Here is a 25,020-nt window from a genome sequence, read left to right as displayed (position 1 = left end):
TAGATAACTGATCCATCTGGAGTTTATCTTGGTGATGGTGTTTGTTGACTGACTAAATAAATGTTCCCTGAATGCCTAAAAGACTAAAAATTCAAGGAAACAGCCTGAACAAATTTGTAGAGGCAGAAACTAAATTAGTGGTTTCCAGGGGCTGAGGAATGGGGAGTGATGGCTAATGGGTATGAGGTTTATTTTTGGGGTGATATCTAAACCATATACACAAATCTATATATGCCAGGATAAGTAATATAAAACCCAGAGAAATATAAATATATGAATAGGTTTGATCAATCTAGAAAGATGTGATACATTTGTTTTAAATGCCTTATTTCTGATTATTTTCTTATTGTAGAAAATTTGGAAGATGCAGTAAAATAGAAAATGAAACAGAAATACAAAGAAGAAAATAGAAGTCGTCTATAAATTCACTGATTATCCCAGATGGTCAGTACTAATATGCTGGAATATTTCCTTCCAGTTGTGTGTGTGTGTGTGTGCACATGTATGTAGAATTTTCCCATGGTCGGGTTCCTGATGTAGAAAGAGTTTTTTAATCCTACATTCTCCTTTAATGTTATATTACATTAATTTTTTTTCATTAACTGTAAATGACTACATGAATATCAGTATCTAGAGAATTTATTTAGCAAGTCCTCAATTAATAGGCATTGAGGCTATACCCAAATCTTTGCTACTAAGAAAAACACAGGAATGAACATATTTAGAAATAGTCTTTACATTTCAGATGATTTCCTTTAGTAACTTTTTTTTTTTTTTTTTTTTTTTTAGATGAAGTCTCATTTTGTCGTCCAGGCTGGAGTGCAGTGATGCAATCTCAGCTCACTGCAACCTCTGCCTTCTGGGTTCAAACAATTCTCCTGCCTCAGCCTCCCGAGTAGCTGCGATTACAGGGACCTGCCACCACACCTGGCTAATTTTTGTATTTTTAGTACAGACAGGGTTCTACCATGTTGGCAAGGCTGGTCTCCAACTCCTGACCTCAAGTGATCCACTGCCTCAGCCTCTCAAAGTGCTGGGATTACAGGTGTGAGCCACCGTGCCCAGTCAGCAACATTTTTAAAAGTAGGGCTACTGGCTAAAAGTATGGAGACCCCTGATACACACAGGCAAAAGGCTTTTGAGAAAGGCTGTACCCATTAGCATTCTGTTAGCAGTATACTCGAGCACTATGCCAAAAAGAAGCCATTGAGAGTCTTCTCAGACCTGGGGAAAGAGCATTACCTTCCAGGCCAGGATACTGTCTCTTGTAGTAAAACTGTCCATAAGGTCCTCATCAGATCTATATGGTCCTTCATTCCAATGAATCCTACTATTGGTCATTATAACTAACAACTCCCTAAGATTTATTTTCAGCAAACAATGCTTTTTCTAGCCAGGAGTACTACAGGGCTAGAGTATACAAATATTTGCTACAAAGTGAAATGATTACCAAAAATATGTGCACTTTGTGAAGGGGACAATCGTTTCAAAAACTCCAGTTAGCACACACAGGATTTTAGATGTCTGCCTCACTCTCAAGACTCCTGTGTGTAGAATTCTGTTTGAAAATCAATTTGCTGCCAATAAGTTTGCCCATTTGGGGGTTTGCAACTTAATAGCTGTTTACGAAAAGGGAATCTCTTTTTAACTGACTGGGACAGAGAAATATAAATGGCAACCTGAATATAATTACTGATCTTTCTTCAAGTCTTTGTTTCTGTGTCATAATGGGTTTTGTTGTTGTTGTTGTTTTAGGTTTTGTTTTGCTTTTTTTGTTGTTGTTGAGATGGATGATTTCCTTTAGTAACTTTATGTTTTGAGATGAAGCCTCATTTTGTCACCCAGGCTGGGGTGCAGTGGTGCAATCTTGGCTCACTGCAACCTCTGCCTTCTGGGTTTCAGTGATTCTCCTGCCTCAGCCTCCCAAATAGCTGGGATTACAGGCACATACCATCATGCTCATTTAATTTTTGTATTTTTAGTGGAGATGGGGTTTCGCCATGTTGGCCAGGCTGGTCTTGAATTCTGACCTCAAGCAATCTGCTTGCCTCAGCCTCCCAAAGTGCTGGTATTACAGGCATGAGCCACCATGTCCAGCCCTATTTTTTAAATGAATTGTCCAAATAATAGAGTATGATCACTTCTGTAAAGTAATAATTAAATATCTTTACATATATTCTTAAATATATAGAAAAATCCAGAAGTTTCACCAAACTGCCAGTAAAAATTCTTGGGATAGGGCTGAGGAGACACATTGGTGGGAACCATGGGGAATCTCTTTCATGACTTTAGTTTTCAGTGACCATGTACTAATTTTGTAATCAGAAAAAAATAAAAAAAATAAAGTTAGTTACTATGATCTTCTAGGGACTCAACAGATAGTTCACTATGATCTGAATTTAGAAGTGTCCAATTGCGATCATTTTATGACTTGATGGTAGCTTTGGAGATAGGCAGCCACCCGGTCTCCTCAGATGCCTCAGAGCAATCCAGTGTGCATGTATTCATATCAGAACTGCCCACGGTGGTCTTCCTGAAAGCCCCAACTGTCTAACTGATCCAAGGAGATGTGAGACAGAGATCCCCAGACTACAGGGAAGTCTGCCCTGGAAAAACACTTCATTAATCCACATCCTCCCCAGCCAAGATTCAACAAATCATTCTTAAGAAGTGTTAGAGCCTCACGTATGCCAAAAACTGGATACAGAAAGAGAAGAGTGAAAAGTATCAGGAAGCATAGAACAGAGGGTCTAAGCTGATAAAGTTTTTTTCTTGTAGTTGTTGTTTTCACCTTATAAGTCAATTTAACACTATAAAAATATAGATAACTGGCTAAGCACACTGGCTCACACCAGTAATCCCAACACTTTGGGAGGCCGAGGTGGGTGGATCGCCTGAGGCCAGGAGTTCAAGAACAGCCTGGCCAACGTGGCCAAACCCTGTCTCTACTAAAAATACAAAAATTAGCCAGGTGTGGTGGTGAGTGCCTGTAGTTCTAGCTACTTGAGAGGCCAAGGCAGGAAAACTGCTTGAACCCGAGAGGCAGAGGTAGCAGTGAGACGAGATCGAGCCACTGCATTCCAGCCTGGGTGACAAGGCAAAATTTTGTCTCAAAAAATAATAATTATTATTATTGCCCATGTGTGCTTTTGTTATCATTTAAAATATATTTCAGGAAAACATCATAAGTTAGTGGAAAAATAAAAGAGAGACTATTTGTTATCGGAAAATATGTTTTCTATTTAAGCAGCACCTCTAGATAAGTGCATTTCTAGCTTAGAATCACTCCACAAACCTTTCCATTTTCATTTGAAAATGTTTATAACTTGCTTGGAATGTGAATGAAATATCTTCACTGTTTGTCATTTGAAGGTTGCAAGTTAAATACTGGTGATTGATCATTGACAACCAGTGGGGAAAATAAACATTTGCCAGCTTAGAAGTATACAGAGCATGTCAGAAAGGATAATTAATTTGCATCTTTTAAGCTTTCATCTGAAATTAGTTTTTCATTGCACAAACAAGAATGGTAAGCTGTTTAAGTTGCCTTGGCAGGACTGTGAGCCAAAGGGTCAAAAATCCCACACTGACTCATCCTAACCTAGAACGTAACTCTTTCTTTTCAAATTCTATTTATTTTTAAAGCTTCTGTGAAGAAAACACCTCCCCTCTCCCCCAAAACCCTTCCCTTTCCCCTGCCAATTCACTCCTGCCTTCTCCCTGGGGACAAAAGGCATGCTTCTCCCCAGTTTCCCCAGTTTCTGCAATAAAATGTGTGTCATTGTTTAAAAAAAACAACAACAACAGCAACAACAACAACAACAAAACATTTTTGAACTTGGGTAAGAAAAAAACATTTTTGAACTTGGGTAACCTGCTGGACAGCATATAAGGGGGCTGCCAAAGGCCAATGGTGAGATCAGCCTCCAGACACCAGATTGTATCTTGGGTCAGTTCCTTTCCCTCTCTCGCTATGACAACACAGCTTCAGACAGCAAACAACGTGATTGGATAGCAGGGGTAGTCTTTGCTTACTAACTAAAAAACAGTGGGTTTTTAAAAAAAGAGTGGATTTTTTGGCCGGGCGCAGTCGCTCACGCCTGTAATCCCCGCATTTTGGGAAGCTGAGGTGGGCGGATCACGAGATCAGGAGATCACAACAATCCTGGCCAACATGGTGAAACCCCATCTTTACTAAAAATACAAAAATTAGCTGGGCATGGTGGCACATGCCTGTAGTCCAAGTTCGGAGTTGAATAAGGGTCTGCAGACTGAGCTATCGCCCCCCTCCCCCCGCCCGGAGAAAGAGGGAGCTATAAGCGGGATCAGCTGGGAGGCCCCTACCCCATGACCAGAGAGAGAAAGCTGAAAGGGGGAGACTGCCCTTTGCGGCTGGACGGGTCCTAACCTCCTCCACAACCGCCAGAGGGCTGAAGCTCTGACTCTAGTGGGTTGCATAGCCAGTGCCACAGTCTGAGATGAACCCTGAATGATCCAGGCCAGTGGAGGAAGGGCATAACCCACTACTAGAGGGGTGGGACTGGGCTACATGTTTTAACAAAAAACACAGGGAGCCTACGTAGTAACGGGAGGCATTTTTGACAATCCAGCAGCACCTACAGGTCAGAAGAGGTGGGCCGAATCTCCCAGCATAAACAAAAAAGAAACAGGAAGCTTCCCTAGTAACCTGAAAGAATCCCTAGAAACCCAGTAGCGCCCCCACAGGCAGACAAGCGACCTCATCAAGCAGCTCTCTGACACCACAGCCAGGTAAATCCACAAAGATGGGAAGAAAAAAAAAAAAAAAAAAAAAAAAAACCAGTGCAAAAAAGGTGAAACCATCAAAGACCGGAACACCTCTTCTCCTTCAAGGGACCACAACTCCTCAACAACACAGGATCACAGCTTGACCGAGAAGGAGTGCGAAGAATTGACGGAAACAGGATTCAGAAGGTGGATAATAACAAACTTTTCAGAGCTAAAGGAACATGTTCTAACTCAATGCAAAGAAACCAAAAACCTTGAAAAAAGGTTATACGAAATGCTAACTAGAATAAGCAGCTTAAAGAAAAACATAAATGACTTGATGGAATTGAAGAACACAGCACGAGAACTACATGAAGCAAACAAGTTTTAATAGCCAAATCAATCAAGCAGAAGAAAGGATATCAGAGATTGAAGATCAACTCAATGAAATAAAAAGAGAAAACAATACAAGAGAAAAAAAGAGTAAAAAGAAATGAACAAAGCCACCAAGAAATATGGGATTATGTGAAAAAACCTAATCTACGCTTGATCGGTGTACCTGAATATGATGGGGAGAATGAATCCAAACTGGAAACCACACTCCAGGATATTATCCAGGAGAACTTCCCAAGCCTAGCAAGGCAGTCCAAATTTCAAATTCAAGAAATACAGAGAACTCCACAAAGATATTCCTCAAGAAGAGCAACCCCAAGGCACATAATCATCAGATTCACCAGGGTCGAAATGAAGAAAAAAATGCTAAGGGAGGCCAGAGAGAAAGGTCAGGTCACCCACAGAGGGAAGCCAATCAGACTCACAGCAGATCTCTTGGCAGAAACTCTACAAGCCAGAAGAGAGTGGGGGTCAATATTCAACATCCTTAAAGAAAAGAACTTTCAACCTAGAATCTCATATCCAGCCAAACTAGCTTCATAAGTGAAGGAGAAATAATATCCTTTACAGACAAGCAATTATTTAGAGATTTTGTCACCACCAGACCTGCCCTACAAGAGCTCCTGAAAGAAACACTAAGCATGGAAAGGAACAAGTACCAGTCACTGCAAAAGCAAACCAGTTGGCAAAGACCAAAAATGCAATGAAGAAAATGAGTCAACTAATGAAAAAGAAAACCAGCCAGTAACAAAATGGCAGGATCAAATTCACACATAACAATATTAACATTGAATGTAAATGGCCTAAATGCCCGAATCAAAAGACACAGACTGGCAAACTGGATAAAAAGTCAGAACCCATCGGTGTGCTGTATTCAAGAAACACATCTCACATACAAAGACACACATAGACTCAAAATAAAGGATGGAAGAAGATTTACCAAGCAAATGGAGAACAAAAAAAAAGCAGGGGTTGCAATCCTAGTCTCTGATACAATGGACTTCAAACCAACAAAGATCAAAAGAGACAAAGAAGGACATTACACAACGATAAAAGGATCAATACAACAGGAAGAGCTAACTATCCTAAATATATATGCCCCCAACACAGGAGCACCCAGATACATAAAGCAAGCTCTTAACAACCTAAAAACGAGATTTAGACTCCCACACAATAATAGTGGGAGACTTAAATACTCCACTGTCAATATTAGACATATCAACGAGATAGAAAATTAACAAGGATATCCAGGACTTGAATGCAGAGCTGGACCAACCACATCTAATAGACATATACAGAACTCTCCACCCCAAATCCACAGAATATACATTTTTCTCAGCACCACATTGCACTTACTCTAAAATTGACCACATCATTGGAAGCAAATCACTCCTCAGCAAATGCAAAAGAACAGAAATCATAACAAACAGTCTATCAGACCACAGCGCAATCAGACTAGAACTCAGGATCAAGAAACACACTCAAACCCGCACAGCCACTTGGAAACTGAATAACTTGCTTCTGAATGTTGACTGGATAAACAATGAAATGAAGGCAGAAATAAAGATGCTCTTTGAAACCAACCAGAATGAAGACACAATTGACCAGAATCTCTGGGACACCTTTAAAGCAGTATTGAGAGGGAAATTTATAGCAATAAATGTCCACCAGAGAACAGAGGAAAGATCTAAAATCAAAACCCTATCATCAAAATTGAAAGAACTAGAGGAGCAAGATCAAAAAAACTCAAAAGCTAGCAGAAGACAAGAGATAACGAAGCTCAGAGTAGAACTGAAGGAGATAGAGACACAAAAAACCCTTCAAAAAATCAATAAATCCAGGAGGTGGTTTTTTGAAAAGATCAACAGAATAGACTGCTAGCCAGATTAATAAAAAAGAAAAGGGAGAAGAATCAAATAGATGCAATAAAAAATGATAAAGGGGATATCACCACTGATCCCACAGAAATACAAACTACCATCCCTACAAAGAGCTCTACTCACATAAACCAGTAAGCCAGGAAGAAATGGATAAATTCCTAGACACTTGTACTCTACCAAAACTAAACCAGGAGGAAGCTGAAACCCTAAATAGACTGATAACAAGGGCTGAAGTAGAGGCAGCAATCAATAGCCTACCAACCAAAAAAAGTCCACGTCCAGATGGGTTCATAGCCGAATTCTACCAGACGTGCAAACAGGAGCTGGTTCCATTCCTTCTGAAACTGTATCAAACAATACAAAAGGAGGGAATCCTCCCTAACTCATTTTATGGGATCAACAACATCCTGATACCAAAACCAAGCAGAGACTCAACTAAAAAAGAAAACTTCAGGCCAATATCCATGATGAACATCAACGCAAAAATCTTCAATAAAATACTGGCAAACAGATTGCAACAGCACATCAAGAAGCTTATCCATCATGACCAAGTAGGCTGCATCCCGGGGATGCAAGGTTGGTTCAACATACGCAAATCCATAAATGTAATCCATCGCATAAATGGAACCAAAGACAAAAACCACATGATTATCTCTACAGATGCAGAGAAGGCCTTTGATAAAACTCAACAGCCCTTCATGCCAAAAACTCTCAATAAACTAGGTATTGATGGAATGTATCATAAAATGATAAAAGCTATATATGACAAACCTACAGCCAATATCATACTGAACGGGCAAAAGCTGGAAGAATTCCCTTTGAAATCAGGCACTAGACAAGGATGCCCTCTCTCACCACTCCTATTCAACATAGTATTGGAAGTTCTAGCCAGAGCAATCAGGCAAGAAAAAGAAATAAAGAGCATTCAATTAGGAAAGGAGGAAGTCAAACTGTCTCTATTTGCAGATGATATGATTGTATATCTAGAAGACCCCATCGTCTCAGCCCAAAATCTTCTCAAACTGATAAGCAACTTCAGCAAAGTCCCAGGATACAAAATCAATGTGCAAAAATCACAAGCATTCCTATATACCAATAACAGACAAACAGAGAGCCAAATCAAGAGCAAACACCCATTCACAATTGCTACAAAGAGAATAAAATACCTTGGAATACAACTAACAAAGGATGTAAAGGACCTCTTCAAGGGGAACTACAAACCACTGCTGAATGAAATAAGAGAGGACACAAACAGATGGAGAAACATTCCATGCTCATGGTTAGGAGAATCAATATCGTAAAAATGGCCATACTGCCCAAAGTAATCTATAGATTCAATGCTATCCCCATCAAGCTACCAATGACCTTCTTCACAGAACTGGAAAAAACCACTTTAAACTTCATATGGAATCACAAGAGACCCTGCATAGCCAAGACAATCCTAAGCAAAAAGAACAAAGCTGGAGGCATCACACTGCCAGACTTCAACCTATACTACAAGGCTACGGTAATCAAAACAGCATAGTACTGGTACCAAAACAGAGACATAGACCAATGGAACAGAACAGAGACCCCAGAAGAAACACCACACATCTACAACCATCTGATCTTTGACAAACCCAGCAAAAACAAGCAATGAGGAAAGGACTCCATGTTTAATAAATGGTGTTGGGAAAACTGGCTAGCAATGTGCAGAAAGCAAAAACTGGACCCCTACCTGTCACCTTACACTAAAATTAACTCCAGATTGATCAAAGATTTAAACATAAAACCTAACACCATAAAAACACTAGAAGAAAACGTAAGCAAAACCATCCAGGACACAGGCATAGGCAAGGACTTCATGACTAAAACACCAAAAGCAAGGGCAATAAAAGCCAGAATAGACAAATGGGATCTAATTAAACTCCAGAGCTTCTGTACATCAAAAGAAACCATCATTAGAGTGAATTGGCAACCAACAGAATGGGAAAAAATTTTTGCAATCTACCCATCTGACAAACGGCTAATATCCAGAATCTACAAAGAACTAAAACAGACATACAAGAAAAAAACAACCCCATTCAAAAGTGGGTGACGGATATGAACAGACACTTTACAAAAGAAGACATATATGAGGCCAACAAATATATGAAAAAATGCTCATCATCACCAGTCATTATTGAAATGCAAATCAAAACCACACTGAGATATTATCTCATGCCAGTTAGAATGGCAATCATTTAAAAATCTGGAGACAACAGATGCTGGAGAGGATGTGGAGAAACAGGAACACTCTTACACAGTTGGTGGGAGTGTAAATTAGTTCAACCATTGTGGAAGACAGTGTGGCTATTTCTCAAGGATCTAGAAATAGAAATTCCATTTGACCCAGCAATCCCACTATTGGGTATATACCCAAAGAACTATAAATCGTTCTACTATAAAGACACATGCACATGTATGTTCACTGCAGCCCTGTGTACAATAGCAAAGACCTGGAACCAATCCAAATGCCCATCAATGATAGACTGGACAAAGAAAATGTGGTACATATACATCATGGAATACTATGCAGCCATAAAAAATGATAAGTTCATGTCCTTTGTAGGGACTTGGATGAATCTGGAAACCATCATTCTCAGCAAACTGACCCAGGAACAGAAAGCCAAGCACCATATGTTCTCACTCATAGGTGGGTGTTGAACAATGAGAACATGTGGACTCAGGGAGAGGAGCTTCACACACAGGGGACAGTTGCAGGGGATAGGGGAGAGACAATGGGAGGTGGGGAGGGAGGGTAGGGTAGGGAGGGAGAACATGGGGAGAAATGCCAGATATAGTATACACCTAAAGTAAAATAAATAAATAATTTTAAAAAAAGAAAACAAATAAATACAAAGAACATTCCTCAGTAGCACGTTTAGTTGCTTCAGGGAGCCAAATGCTGTGCCCATGTGGTCCTGGAGGACAGAGGGGCTCCTGCTGGGTTATGCCCCACTCTGGGGGGACTGATACCAGACCCTAGTGGCATAAGCCTCTGGAGAGGGAGGGTCCCAGCAACAGCCCAAGATTCTTCCCAGAAGGAAGCCAACAAACAGGAGGTAAAAAAAAGAACTTCCTTTTCTTTTCCCCAAGGGCATTAAAAAAAGGTCAAATGGAAGAATTCACAGTTTTCACATGTGTTATGAATGCAAAAAAGCTGTCAGTTGAGAAAAGAGAATACCAAAGCATCCTTTCACCAGGACAACTCTATTTCAAATATAAGTGACTCTCACAGTAAATGGAATTCAATTTTCAAAGGAATTATTTTTTAACACCATTGGTTTCTGAAGATCACGTTTATAAGCGTGGTGGTTGAGAGTTCAGTCTCTATTGTCAGACAACCTGTGTTCAGATCCCTGTTCCTCAACATACTGGCCCTGTATCCAGACACAAGTGACAACCTCTCTGCCCAGCTTCCCCATCTTTGAAATGGAGATAATAATAGTACCTCTTTCTCACAGGGTGGTTGAAAGGCTTTATAAGGGGTATTTAGCCAAGTGCCTGGCACACTGTGAACACTTGGCTTTATTATCAGCACTTAGCTTTATCATTATACATAATAGGCTATATATTATAGCCACTATATCCTTATCAGTTCAGGCCCCTGGACCTCACCCAACCCATAAGCAAGATGCCAGGACAACCAAGAATCAGAGAAGTTCTGAAACAAAGATCCCCTGATCACAGAGGATGAAAGACAGGATCTCTTTTAGGCCTTCCCCAACTCAAAAATCTAGAAACGGCAGGGCACAGTGGCTCACATCGGTTATCTCAGCATTTTGGGAGGCCAAGGTAGGTGGATTACTTGAGGCCAGGAAGTCAAGACCAGCCTGGCCAACATGGCAAAACCCCATCTCTACTAAAAATACAAATATTAGCTGGGCATGGTGGCACACCTGTAGTCACAGCTACTTGGGAGGCGGAGGCACGAGAATCGCTTGAACCTGGGAGGCAGATGTTGCAGTGAGCCAAGATCACCCATCTCACCCCAGCCTGAGCAGCAGAGCAAGACTGTCTCAAAAAAAAAAAAAAAAAAAAAGTCTAGCAAGAATATCCAGGCAGGGCACAGAAGTCTTCCAGCCCACATGGCTCTTGGAGAGGCCAAAGCTGCCAGCAGTCCCCTGAGACTATTGTGGGCATGCTAGCAGGACAGAGGCGAGATGCATCATGGAGATGAACAGCATGGCCTGACACACAGAGATAAACCTGCAGGAAGGCAGTGCCCAGAACTCGAAAGATTATTCTCCCTCCAGCCTTGTCTCTGGAGCTTCAAGTTGCTCTAAAAGGGAACCAAAGCCGTTTAAGTTTTGTTTGTTTCTAAAAGTTTTGTTTTGAAAGTTTTGCTTGCCTTTTTAAGGGGGTGGACATTATTTCTGAAAAATGGTTGAGAAATACAGTGGCATAAGAGACGTGCTCGAAAGAGACTAGGGTCACTGCCCCCTACCCCCTTTATTTACATTCAGCAAAATAAAACCCAGTGGCCTTTTCAATAAAATGAGTGTCAACGGCACAGCACATATTTCAAATTAGAAATAATGGTATTGCACAGTGAATTTCCGTTTTACCTTCCTTGGCTCACTGGAAACGTGTTAGGATTTCTCTTTCCCTACAGCTTCACCGGAATGCTTATAAATTTCCTTGGCTTTGCTGCAGATATTTTGCTTCCTAAGCATAATTCCACTGGCTGGTCTTCCAGCCAAATGTCAAATGACTTCTTTGTTTTATGTCTTGAATGCCTAAGACATAACTCAGTGCCACTGGTAATTCAAGTGTATGTGGTCCGAAATTCTTACAGATGAGAAAAATACAAGTCCAAGGAAACTGACTAATATCAAACTTTTGAGAAGTAGAAATGTGGGTCAACTAAAAATAGGAACTGCTGGATTGACCTGGAATGTCAGCTTAAAATCTGAACTAAACCTGGTTTTTGTTTTTTTAAAATCCTCTCTAAAATTTGCTAACAGAAGTTGTGTTGTCAAAGTCAACCCACTCACAGATGCTGCTGGCCATGACCCACTATGAGTTACATGAACCAAGATGTAGACTGAACTCCCTAGTACTTTGGCTTCAGTGATAACCTGATGGTTCAAGTATACCTTTGTCGTGAAACGAAAATTACTATATTATGTGACTTTCCCAGGTTTCTGTCAAACTGTGAATTTTTTTTTTTTTTTTTTGATACAAATCTCACTCTGTCACCCAGGCTAGAGCACGATCTCACTCACTGCAACCTCCTCTTCCCAAGTTCAAGCGATTCTCCTGCCTCAGCCTCCCAAGTAGCTGGGATTACAGGCATCCTGCCACCAGTCCCGACTAAATTTTTTATTTTTAGTAGAGACAAGGTTTCACCATGTTGGCCAAGCTGGTCTTAAATGCTTGACCTCAGCTGATCCACCCACCTCGGCCTCCCAAAGTACCTGGGATTACAGGCATCAGCCACCACACCCATCCTAAGCCTGTGATTTTATGATTTTATATCACATCCTTACCTGCTTTTCCTCTGAGTCATCTCATTTTTCCTACTTTTGCCCAATTAGCTTAATAAGTTTTATCTTAGGAAACTACAGTGAACTCTAAAATTTAAAAATAATTCAGATTTGTTGCTAGAAAATGAATGCTACTTACTTTGATTAGTTTCAGAGTGAAAAGCACAGAATCTTGAGCCTATATAAATATATCATTTCCAATTTCAAAGCTCATGCTCTGTGCCTGATTCCAAATTGACTGTGAAACTATGGCTTTATGTTTTTACTACTAAGGTGGATGTTGATGGCACGTCTGATGAGCAGCTTTTAGCAAAGTACATCAAAGAACTATGTAATTCCATGCTTACTAAAACTCCAAAACAGCATCAGCTTTCATATCCAGGTGACTGACAGCCAAATTCACAACAAGAAACTATTGAAATAATGACACTACTGAAGCATGTCTCTTACCATTCTGAATAAGGGTCTGTGACCGTGTGAACCTTCCATGGACAGCTGTCATGTGCAGTGGACTTTTGCCATCTTTACTCTAAAAAAAAAAAATAATAAAAAATAAAGGAGAGAAAAACAATGGAGGCATTCATGAGCCAGTGACATCAATCTGAAATACCCCTATGGACACTGCTAATAATGCCCTGAAAACATCCATTTAATTTTTTTTTTTTAAAGTATGATCAACATGAGGCTGCAGTGAGCTAGGATTTTACCACTGCACTCCAGCCTGGGTGACAGAGTGATGTTTTTCTCAAAAAAATTTTTTTAAAGTATGATCAACAGTTACAAGAGGCAAAGATAATTTTGAAAGGAAAAGATAAAATGTACATGACCTCTGAAGTTACTGCATAACATGGCATTTTTAAAAATCCTAGAGAAACAGTCATCTGTAACCTTTATTCCTCTCCTGTGATTACTGGAGAAGGAAGTTTCCTTAGAGGTGTTTTTTCAACCTTTGTCTACAGTATACAAAAAAAGACAAACGTGTTAACTTTCGTGGTCCTGTTTAAGCCAAAGCTGACCAAATGGCTCTGAATCACTGCAACTTTTGAAACTGACCTGAGGCCAGGCGCAATGACTCACACCTGTAATCCCAGCACCCTGGGAGACTGAGGTGGGCAGATCACTTGAGGTAGGAGTTCAAGAACAGCCTGGCCAACATGGTGAAATGCCATCTCTACCAAAAATACAAAAATTAGCCAGGCATGGTGGCATGTGCCTGTAATCCCAGCTACTCGAGAGGCTGAGATGGGAGAATTGCTTGAACCTAGGAGGCAAAGGTTGCAGTGTGTCAGAATCGTGCCACGTTGCACTACAGTCTGGATGACAGAGTAAGATTCTGTCGGGGAAAAAAAAAAAAAAAGAAAGAAAGAAAGAAAAAAAGAGAGAGAAAAACCTGATCTGGATCTCTCCGTAATTCCTTCCATTTTAATTCTGTTTTATAAAAAAACATCACTTTAAAATAAAACAAAACAAAAAAGAAAAAAATTAAAAGAAAAACAAAAACAAAACCATAAGTTTTGATTGTTTCAAAACAGAATCTCTTACTTCACTTAACTCATTAGAAGTTAGAGGACTAAGGCATGCAACTGTTTAGGAAATTGCCATTTGAATGATCAGCTGGAAATGTGTGCTGAATTCATATATTTCTTACTATACATGATAGAAATGAAATTTCCTTTCCAAAACACAGAAAATTAAGCCAAAACACAGAAAATGTACAGCATCTATATACTGATCATCATTATACTAAATACCATGGTACCACATATTTAAGAAATAGTAATTTACGGAATTTCTTCTGAAAATAGGCTCAAAAGAAAATTTTACTGTTATTTTAGAATAAAACTGCTCCAATAGAAAGAATGTATTTTCATCCAAGTATTGTTATCAAAAAAAAACCTACATAACACTTATTTTTCTAAGTATCAGCAGAAACACTTCTCTAGGTCTGAAGTTAAAATAAGAGGTTTTAAAAATGCATGTTCATTTTGTGATTAAATCCAAATACCTGTGCTTTAAAATGACTGTTTTAAAAAATTCCATCTTGGAAAACAAATAATAATTCAGGTAAGTATTTCTTAGAGTGGACCAACGACTGCCTATGTCTGAATCACCCAGGATTCTTGTTGGAAATATGAATTCTGTACTTTAACCCAGAACTACAGAATTGGGGTAAGAGGGTCCCCATTTTTAACCACTGATTTGGACTGTGGGCTAAAATAGCTTACAAAACCAAGGTTTTAACACAAGAATTTTATTATATTCTATAAGTCTATTCCTTATAAATAAAAAAGGGATTACACATAGCCTATGCCAAGAAAAAAAGTTAATTAGAACAGTAAGTTCATCTTGATTGAAAAAAACATGTATCATTATAATTCGATGTTCTCAGGTAGATGGGGGAAGAAAAGAAATAATAGGATCCTCTCTCTATCTTATATGAGTGTAACCTGAATGAAAACAGACTGAGAAAGGAGACTTGGAGCTTGATAATATATTTAGAGGAAAAACGGGTGCAATCAAGACAATGAGTTACAGCATCATCGCTGACCATGAGACATGCTGGGAAGCAGAGCTCCTAAAAGTTGTCGATTCAGAGCTAGGCCTTGGTTGTCGGATTGCACACAGTTCCAAGGACTGAAACACCTAGTAACTACTTCAGAATAAAGATTAAAACACCCCCTTCCAATTAAAAAATGATGACAGTTCCAAGATAATTAAGGAGAGAGAAGGCAGAAATTGTGGAGTTGGCATTAACTTGTCCCTAGGTGGAGCTATTTCTTTAAATTTTGCTCCAGTGTTTCCTCTTAATATGAACCATAATTATTAATTAAATATATCTAAAGCTATAAATACTTCAGCATTTAGAAAATATATTCATAAATGTTTAGCTAAGAATTTTCCATGCTTAGAAAAGTGCTTAAAGGCTTTACCAAGGAGTAACCACCAAATTGGTGGTAGCTAACTAAGCTGCAGACAGAGACACAAAGCAGAAGTGAGTGATCTCTGTAGTGTGTAGTGGGCAAAGCCAGTTCCATTTCAGGGACAGCAAACACCACAACCTTCCTTTTGGCTGAGAGTGCTTGTGCCTCTGGTAAAGCGACAAGTAAATACAGATGACCAAAGTTAGGCAAAATGCAAAGAACAGCAAAATGACCAGTGGTGACAATTGCTTTGCATCCATCTTTGCAGATCTTTGCCTGGGTTCATCTACTGAATCCAGGATATAGCTGATATCATTTCTTCTTCTCATGAGGACACAGTTGGATAAGGTGGGGAAATCTGGACAGGAAGCATTAAGAGTATCCTGGCAGCCATTTTGGGGCAGTTTTGTTCATATGATATGGGGTGTAAAGGGAGCTCATTATTCCAAAACACCATTGAAAACCAAGGAAACTCAAAAGGACAATACTTTTTATTTAGCCTTTAAAAGTTATAACTCAGAATATTAAGGTCGAAACGAGGGAACCCTACTGAGTTTCATGATCTGAGAAATTGAAACTTACCATGCAAGCATACTGGCTGTCGCTACCATTCCTAGAACTTCATGCAAAGATAAAACTATTCCTTGCATTTTCAAAGGAGAGAATATGTGCAATTCTTTCTTCTATTGAAAGCTTTCATGAAATTTTTTTTTCTTAATTTCTAGTCTCCCTCCAATTTTCTAGCTACATTTCCCCATAGAATTTAGGGCTTTGAAATTTTTGTTATTTTGAGAATCCATTCAATTAAGCAAGAAGCACTTCTGTTGAGTTAGGCATAATCAAGCCCTAACTCATAAAGGAAACGTATTGAGGATTAAAAATATTTTATAATAAATACTAGTACTCTTTAAGGGCCAAACTCAGCATTGCCTAAGGAAGATTAATCTTTGAACTAAATGGATTGTTTGTATTTTCTTGACCATCAGTCTCCTCTGAAATCCATTTTTTTTTTCTTTTATTCCTAATGCCTTCTTTCCTCATCTTCCAACATCCCACACACCATCGGTAAATTTACAGACACTGTTATTCCCCAGGGTCTTGAAAGCATAATGTTCTCTGTGGCATGGTACACCCCTGGAATCAAACAGCTCAATAACCCTAATACAGGGCAATAAAGCCTCTATAGGATAACACTAAGTTCAACCTGGGGTTAGGGGTGGGGTAAAACAAGGTCAGAAACCCATTCAGTCTTCCTAATTCAACGGAAGAGCCATCTAAAATACTGGTGTTAAAAAGCCATACATAGCCCAATTTATTTTGCTTTGTTTTTTATGGTTCTAAGGGCGAGAGAGATGGAACATGGTTGGCTCACTCATTCCTCTCCTTTCCTCGCTTCTCCAAAATTCTAAGTACCGTGTACCTATCACTGCCCACTCTTGCCTGTTCCAGTTTTCATCTTCAACTTCTGCAATACAAACTATTCCATAATTTGGTCTTGGTACATATAAAGAAGGGAACTGGTCCACTTCAAACAGACATGTTTCAGCTCCCATCTCTTAGAGCTAAATAATCTAAAAGCCCACAGACAGAAAAGAATTGAGGTCATGCACAGGCTAAATGTCAGTGACCAGAAAGTAGACAACCTGGCAATGGCAATTTCTGAATCTGTCTAAGTCATATCCACCACAGTTCTACATATAGTGCTTTCTTTAACGCTTACTTTTGAATGCTTACCCAAAGAGCCTTGAGATACTACAGAAATTACAATGTGATCTGTAATGGGAAAGAAAAATTATTTTATATTTTCTCATGCCCTATCTATTTACAAATTGCAAGTAAAACATGAATGGACTATTGTATCAGTAAAGTATATCTTTATTGTATCACAATTAAACTCATATTACGAAGTCAAAAAACAGGGCCAGGGTCAACTGAGCAAAATGGGGAACTGTGAAATGCAGGCAGAACACACACCCGTCCTCCTCTTCCTTCCACCTTGTAATTGCTCATGAAGACATCACTTTTACTGTTTTGCGAGAATAGAGGAAAACAAAGTGAACATGTGGGTAGGTGCTGGCTGCATTTCAATATGCTATTTCCCTCAACCTTTGGAAAATCTAAACAAATACGAATTGTCTTACAATCTACAAACACTTTCAAAATCCAAGGAGCAATGTGGTACAAGGAGATAACAACTTGAATTAGACAGCTACCTCCAGAGTCAGACAGGATGGCTCTGTGGAAACGTTAGATGATCCGCGCATCCAGAGTGGATCTGGAATAACTAAGGAGATTCAAAGAGAATTAGGAAATCGGAGGATACAGACAGCGTAGATAAACGGAGATGGAGAATGGAAGCTAGATTTGATTCAAAATCCTATTTATATAGATTTGATCATAATAAACCCAAATCTCAGAGTTTTAAAATGGCATTTCTTATATTCTAGTTATGATTAGCAGTCCAAAGAAAAAAATAAATATTAAAATTAAGGAATTATGCTTTTTAGTTCCATTTGTGGAAAGGAAGAAAGGGCTGCAAAAACCAATGTACCACAGCAGTTGAAGTCCTTTATCCAATCTGAACTGACCACTGGTCAGTAAACAGTAGGAGGCAGGTATGTCAGAGAGTAGCCTTCTAGTGCCAGGTATCGGGCACACCAAGAGCATCGGTGGCATGTTTTGCAGATATAATGAAGTGCATTATATCTGCAAATTTCGATGATTTCCCTTTCTTTGAAAGATTCACAGGATGCCCTTCAGATACCAGGATGGCAAGACAGATGTCTACAGTCTTGGGAACACTGACAGTTTGGCCACCTGTGTGCTTCCTGCCCCTTCAACACCATGTTCTACAGTTTCAGCCCCATACAAACACTCCTTCCCAAACTTGGACCACAGTTTTTTGGTCACTTTGATGCCCCCATTCATTTTTGTCTGCTTTCCATCTTCATGAAAACACTGTACTCCTTCCTGTCTCCTCTAACAACACTTTGCATCCCTTTCTCTGGCTCTTTCTCCTCCTCCTTATCCTAAGAGTAAAGGGCTGTATCACCTTCTGTACTTGTGCTATTACATACTCTCTCCTTGGGCAGTCTCATCCCTTTCTTTTTGTTTCAGCAATCACCTTTATGTGAATGAAGCAATCCACATTTTTTCTTCTGTCCCCTACCAGTCTCCCATGCTAGAGTACCACGTTTTCCACTTTTGGGCTGTCTCTACCAAAGCCTAAAAATCAGCCTCTCAAAAACTAAACGTATTGGTTTAACTTCCTAAGCCTACTCTTCCTCCTGACATCCCTCTTAAAAAAGATTAATGATAACATCTATTTTTATACTCCTTATCATGTGGCAGATATTATTCCACATGGTTTATGTATGATAAAGCTGTTTAATGTTCACAGCAGTTCCATGGGAAAGATACTATTATATCCCTAATTTTACAGATAAATAAACCAAGACACACAGAGAGCTTGTTTACGATTATATAGATACTAAATGTCAAGGCTAGAATTGGAATTTAGGCAGTCTGGCCCCAGAACTGAACACTTAACTACTCTGCTGTACCACCTTTCTTCAGCAGATTTTTTTGTTTTTTAAGACAGAGTCTTGCTCTGTTGCCCAGGCTAGAATACAGTGACAGGATCTCAGCTCACTGCAACCTCTGCCTCCAGGTTCAAGCAATTCTCCTGCTTCAGCCTCCTGAGTAGCAGGGATTACAGGCGCATGCCACCATGCCTGGCTAATTTTTGGAGTTTTAGTAGAGACAGGGTTTCACCATGTTGGTCAGGCTAGTCTTGCCTGATCTCAGGTGATCGACCCGCCCTGGCTGCCAAAGTGCTGGGATTACAGGTGTGAGCCACTGCGCCCAGCCTCTTCATCACATTTCAATCCTTACATTAGTCTTCAACTCCTGCAGTCCGTGTCCTGCCAAGTCCTGCTGATTTTCTTTCTGCAAAGCCTCCCCTTTCAGTTGGCTCCTCCTTGTTCCCCTGTTCTCTTATTACCTCTTACTGATATACAAGTTTTATTGACTGTTAGTTATCCACTAATCAGCTCTTCTCTAGGTCCACTACACCTGGGTTCTTTTTTTTTTTCAAAAGTGAAAATAGCTTTCTCATTTTGCTGGATATAAAAATAACATGCTCTGCCACATGTGGTAGCTCATGCCTGTAATCCCAATACTTTGGGAGGCCAAGGCAGGTGAATCACTTGAGCTTGGGAGTTGGAGACCAGCCTGGGCAACATGGCAAAATCCTGCCTCTACAAAAAATATAAAAATTAGCCAGGCACGGTGGTGCACACCTGTAATCTCAGCTACTTGGGAGGCTGAGGCCAGAGGATGGCTTGAGCCTGGGAGGCAGATGTCGCAGCGAGCAATCCCACCACTGCACTCCAACCTAGGTGGCAGAGCCAGATCCTGTCTCAATAAAAAATAATAATAATAATAATTTTTTAAAATGTACATTGTATCATAATCAGAAGACAAAAGCAAATACACACACAAAAAACTAAAGGCCAGGCACAGTGGCTCATGCCTGTAATCCCAGCACTTTGAGAGGCTGAGGTGGATGGATTGCTTGAGCTCAGCAGTTAGAGACCAGCCTGGCCAACATAGCAAAACCCCCTCTTTACAAAAAATACAAAAATTAGCTGGGCATGGTAGCAGGCACCTGTAATTCCAGCTACTTGGGAGGCTGAGGCAGGAGAATCACTTGAACTCAGGAGGCAGAGTTTGCAGTGAGTTGAGATAGCACCATCGCACTCCAGCCTGGACAAGCAGAGTGAAATTCCATCTCAAAAAGAAAAAAAAAGAAAAGAAACAAACAAAAATCCAAATCACAATTTTGTTGTCTCTGCAGTGATAATTGTTGCTAGCATATTGGTACATACTCCATAGATTTTTGTCTCTCTTTGCATCATGTACACAGACACATAACCGTAACATTTTAACATTAAAAAATGAGATATTTCTTTATTGCATTTTAGTTTTTTCATTGATAATACTAGATATTAGTCATTTTGATATTTGCCATTCTTTAACACAAATGTATGTTTTTGTATTAGTTTGTATTTTTCTAATTACCAGTAATACTGACTAGTTTTTCACAGGTTTAATGGATTTTGTTTTCTCTCTCTTGTGACCTGACTTTTACTATATGTTTTCTAGTAGTGATCACTTTTTCTTATTGATTTGTACAAGCTCTTTACATATCAAGCGTATTAACTATTTGCTTATTATGTATATAGAAGAAAATTTTCCCTAAGTTGTTCTTATTTCAATTTTATGTTAGAGGTTTTTTTGTTGCTGTTTTGTTACATAAATGTTTAAGATTTGTAGTCATATATACGATTATTTTCCTTTGTTTCCTGCCTTTGGTGTTCTGTGACCAGATTACTGTTTTTAATGCTCAGGTCTGATCATATGACCCATAGAATGATTACTGGCCTGCAGAGGCTGGAGAGGCCCAAGCTTCTTGGGCTCAAAATCATCAAGTAGATAAGTTCTCTTCCTGGTCAAATCACATTTCAGCTCATTTATGACTCCTTTCTTTCACACAATTAAAAATAAAAGAGTCTGTTAGACACAGGATCTCACTAGGTTGCTCAGGCTGATCTCAAACTCCTGGGTTCAAGGAATCCTATCCCTCAGCCTCCCAAGGAGCTGAGATAGCAGGCCAAGCCACCACAGTTAGCACATTCATAATAGTGTACGCTATTCGATACAATCAATTGCTATTCTGAAAATCTGTCCCATCTTTCAACACTCTTAGAAATTATGAAAAAAAAATAAAAGATTTTAATAGTGACTAGAGAAGATTATTAAAATAGATTGATATGATATTCTTGAAATTACACCTTGGAAATCACATTTTTCAAAACCAGAGACAGAATACACTGGGACCTTGCTTCAGGATCCCTCTGTGGTGGGAAGAAGGGAAGCCTGGGTCGAATAAAAGGTCTCCTAGTGCAGCTTAGGATATTCTGCTACAATCTAAATGCATTCAAGTGATGTCATTTAAATTATGAATGCTACATGCATAGGTTCCCCCTTGGTTAGCTGTCACACAGCAAGCCGACTAGTCACCTAAAGTTTACCTAGAGCTTTTCCTATCCAGAATTCCCACCCACCTTTGCTCACACTGTTCTTTCTATCTGGAACACTCTCTCTCAAATTATCTCTATCCCTCCTCGACTAAACTACATTAATCTTCCAAGTCTCCACTCAAAACCGATCTCCATTTTTAATTCCCAAGCAAGAAACAAGTGAACACTTGCTTCTTATAGTTTGCAATGCTTTATGACTCTTCTCTTGTGACTCATCATATCTTTGCTTGCTCATGATTGCCTGAGTGCATGTTATCTCCCTACTACAGTATAAGTTCCTTAGGAGCAGAGACTGGATCTCATCTTGGAGCACATCTCCAGTACCTAACAGAGGGCACTGGGTAGTCCTTAGTAAATTTGCTGAATAAAGGAATGATCATAACGAATGGCTCAGTGCTACATCACTGAAGCCACTATCTAGGGTTTGCTTTAAGAAGGTCTTGGCTGGGCACAGTGGTTCACACCTGTAATCCCAGCACTTTGGGAGGCCAAGGCAGGAGGATCACTTGAGGTCAGGAGTTTGAGATCAGCTTGGCCAACATGGAGAAACACCACCTCTACTAATAATACAAAAAAATTAGCCGGGCATGGTGGTGAACGCCTACAATTCCAGCTACTGGGGAGGCTGAGGCAGAACCCGGGAGACAGAGGTTGCAGTGAGCCAAGATCGCGCCATTGCACTCCAGCCTGTGTGACAAGAGCAAAACTTCATCTCAAAAAAACAAGAGAAGGTATCTGAGAAGCTCTAAACCCACACTGGGGTTGGAAACAGGCCCACAGTCATTATTAGGGCTTCTTTTGAATTCTCAGCAGCGCTGCCCTATCGGGTCAACATTCACCTCAATATTAACATCTGGGCCAAGTCAACATCCTAGAGATCTAGTATCTGTTCTGGCACATTCACTAAGGGTAACAAAGACACACAACTGGAGCCTTGGTATCTCTCAGCTGGTACCACCACTCCTGGAGAAAAATATGATTCTTTCTCTTTCCTTTTCTCTCTCTCCCTTCCTTCCTTCCTTCCTTCTTTTTCTTCGTTCCTTCCTTCCTCCCTCCCTCCCTTCCTCCCTCCCTTCCTCCTTCCCTTCTTTCCCTCCCTCCCTCCTTTCTCTCCCTCCCTCTCTCCTTTCTTTCCTTCCCTCCTTCCCTCACTCCCTCCTTCCATCCTTCTGAAAAATAATACAACTCTCTCTCTCTCTTTCTTTTTTTTCTTTTCTGAGATGGAGTCTCACTCTGTCACCCAGGCTGGAGTGCAGTGGCATGATCTCGGCTCACTGCAACCTCTACCTCCTGGGTTCAAGCAATTCTCTGCCTCAGCCTCCTGAGTAGCTGGGATTACAGGCACTCGTCACCACCCCCGACTAATTTTTATATTTTTAGTAGAGATGGGGTTTCACCATCTTGGCCAGGCTGGTCTTGAACTCCTGGCCTTGTGATCCACCCACCTTGGCTTCCACACTTTTTTTATAGCATCCAAATCCAGGACAAGGCTGTGTGAGTCAAACTGCTCAGGGTTCCAACTTGCTAAAACATGGTATAACTGGCAGTAGTTGACTTTGCTTAAACAGGAGCTCAATGCAAAGGCATTCAGCACAGAGACTAAGAGAGTCATACCTGAATGTTAACATCCGCCCCGTTGTTGACTAACAATTCAAGACACAAAGCACCATGAGTGGAGGCAGCAGCAAAATGCAAAGGGGTGAACCCATTATTGTTTGGCTGGTTCACATTAGCACCATAGTCAATCAGCTCGTTAACCACAGCATCCTGTCCATTGTAGCAGGCGATGTGAAGCGCTGTATTTCCATAGACATTGATTTCATCAATCTGCAAAAGAGTCCAACACAGGGCGATTAAAGTCACTGGAGCCAGTTTACTCCATTTTCCACAAAAAGCTTAATGGCTGTGGCTAGAGAAAGGAAATATCCATCAGCCAATATAATTGTTCAGAGCTTACTCTTGGCCCAGTATGGTCTTCTTGATGATGCTTGTCACCCCATGGTAATGATCAGCAAAAAGTCAATGTGACAAAAAATGAACTGGAAAGAGAGTTAGAAGTTTTGTCCTGGGGATAGGTATTTCTCAGCTAACAAACGGATCAAAGGTGAAGAGCAAAGTTTCTTTCAAAACACCAAAAGAGAAGTAAATCAGGGGAGAACAGAAAGAGCCCCAAACTCTAGGGTTGAGGCACAGTGAGCCTAAAGACATGGTGGGAGGTGGCTGTGGAGCCTCAACATGGAAGGCGGGTCAGACCCACTCTCGGTTCTGCTCTGGAGTCCGACAAATCACAGGTTGCATTTTAGTTGCAGAGCGGTGTTGCCCTCAGGAGGTGTGTTCAGTCCATGGCTCCCTATTGCTTTATGAGGCCCGCCCTGGGTGCTGAGTTTCATCATTATGGTCGTATAGGAACTTGGTTTTCCTTTCCTGGGGGACAGGATGTTCCAACCTCACCACTGCTCCTGTTCTACTAGAGGAAGGAGAATGGGGCAGTCTGACTTCTCCAGTTCAACAGTAGACATGGCTGCTGTTTGTCTCTGCCATTTATTCATTCATTTCTGCTTTAAGTCATGACTTAAAAGGCTACACTCAGACGGTGGGATGCAGAACCTTAGCTAGTCTTTAAAAACAACCGGTTAATATGTGTGACATAGACTCTACATGTCTATATATTTATCTACGTTGATATAGAAAGTTATTCAGTCTCCAGTTTTCCTCGGCTTAGTGTATGCCCCCACTGCCCTTCATCAGTTGCCCCCAGAAACTCAGAAAGATGGATGCTAGAAAACAACTCCCCTGCCCTTGAATTAAAGTGCAGACAGGATTTAACTTTAGAATAACAGAAATCCCACAAATACACAAGCCATGCAGCGAGGCATTCACTATAGCTCACCTCCACCCCCAGATTCAGGAGATGCTTGACAACATTGATCTGTCCATTGGAGGCTGCGGCATGCAGAGGGGTGTAACCCTTCTTATCCTTACAGGTCACTTCTGCACCATGGTTAATGAGCAATGCTACCACATCCAGGTGGCCTTCACAAACAAAGCAACAGAAAACATTGTTATCCTTTAGAGGGAAATTTGCTCATTCATTTCACCTAAATTATCACTGTTAGCTTTTATTGCCACCAGTCTTTTGCTGAGTTATTTGTAAAAAGCTGATTCACGGCAACTATTCAACAAATGTTTGCTGAGTAGCTACTATGGTCAGGCATAATGTAAATGCTGTGGGAGGAAAAAACATGATTCATACGTGAGCCTTCTCTTCAAGGAGATCTAGGTGCCCTGTTACCATGCTAATGAATAATGGTGAAGTTTTGCCAGGATATAAGCAGAGAGCCTGAGAAAAGTTGTGTTAAAATGAAAGCAATGCCTTTGAAAACAATTGCCATTCCTCACTGAAAAGTTTAACAATGACAATTCAGTTTAGGAAAACTGATGAAAGAAAAAAAAATCAATTAATGAG

At 40.2% G+C, this 25,020-nt stretch overlaps 1 protein-coding gene across 7 annotated transcripts in view; it reads right to left on the bottom strand.

The window, feature by feature from the left end:
* ANKRD44 (ankyrin repeat domain 44) overlaps positions 1–25,020 on the bottom strand; it is a 335,610-nt gene that overhangs the window by 121,274 nt on the left and 189,316 nt on the right. For all 7 annotated transcript variants that reach the window (XM_032277674.1, XM_032277673.1, XM_032277675.1 and 4 more), the window contains exons 7-9: positions 24,445–24,587; positions 23,169–23,381; positions 12,980–13,058 (exon numbers count right to left, since the gene is read on the bottom strand). In XM_032277674.1, coding sequence (XP_032133565.1) covers positions 12,980–13,058; positions 23,169–23,381; positions 24,445–24,587 — 435 coding nt within the window. The remainder of the gene's footprint in view (positions 1–12,979; positions 13,059–23,168; positions 23,382–24,444; positions 24,588–25,020) is intronic.

Source organism: Sapajus apella, unplaced genomic scaffold (genome assembly GCF_009761245.1).
Source record: "Sapajus apella isolate SASKATOON/1434 unplaced genomic scaffold, GSC_monkey_1.0 scaffold10, whole genome shotgun sequence".
Classification (NCBI taxonomy): domain Eukaryota; kingdom Metazoa; phylum Chordata; class Mammalia; order Primates; family Cebidae; genus Sapajus; species Sapajus apella.
Note: the sequence above shows the minus strand (reverse complement) of the source record. Positions and strands in the feature narration are given on the sequence as shown.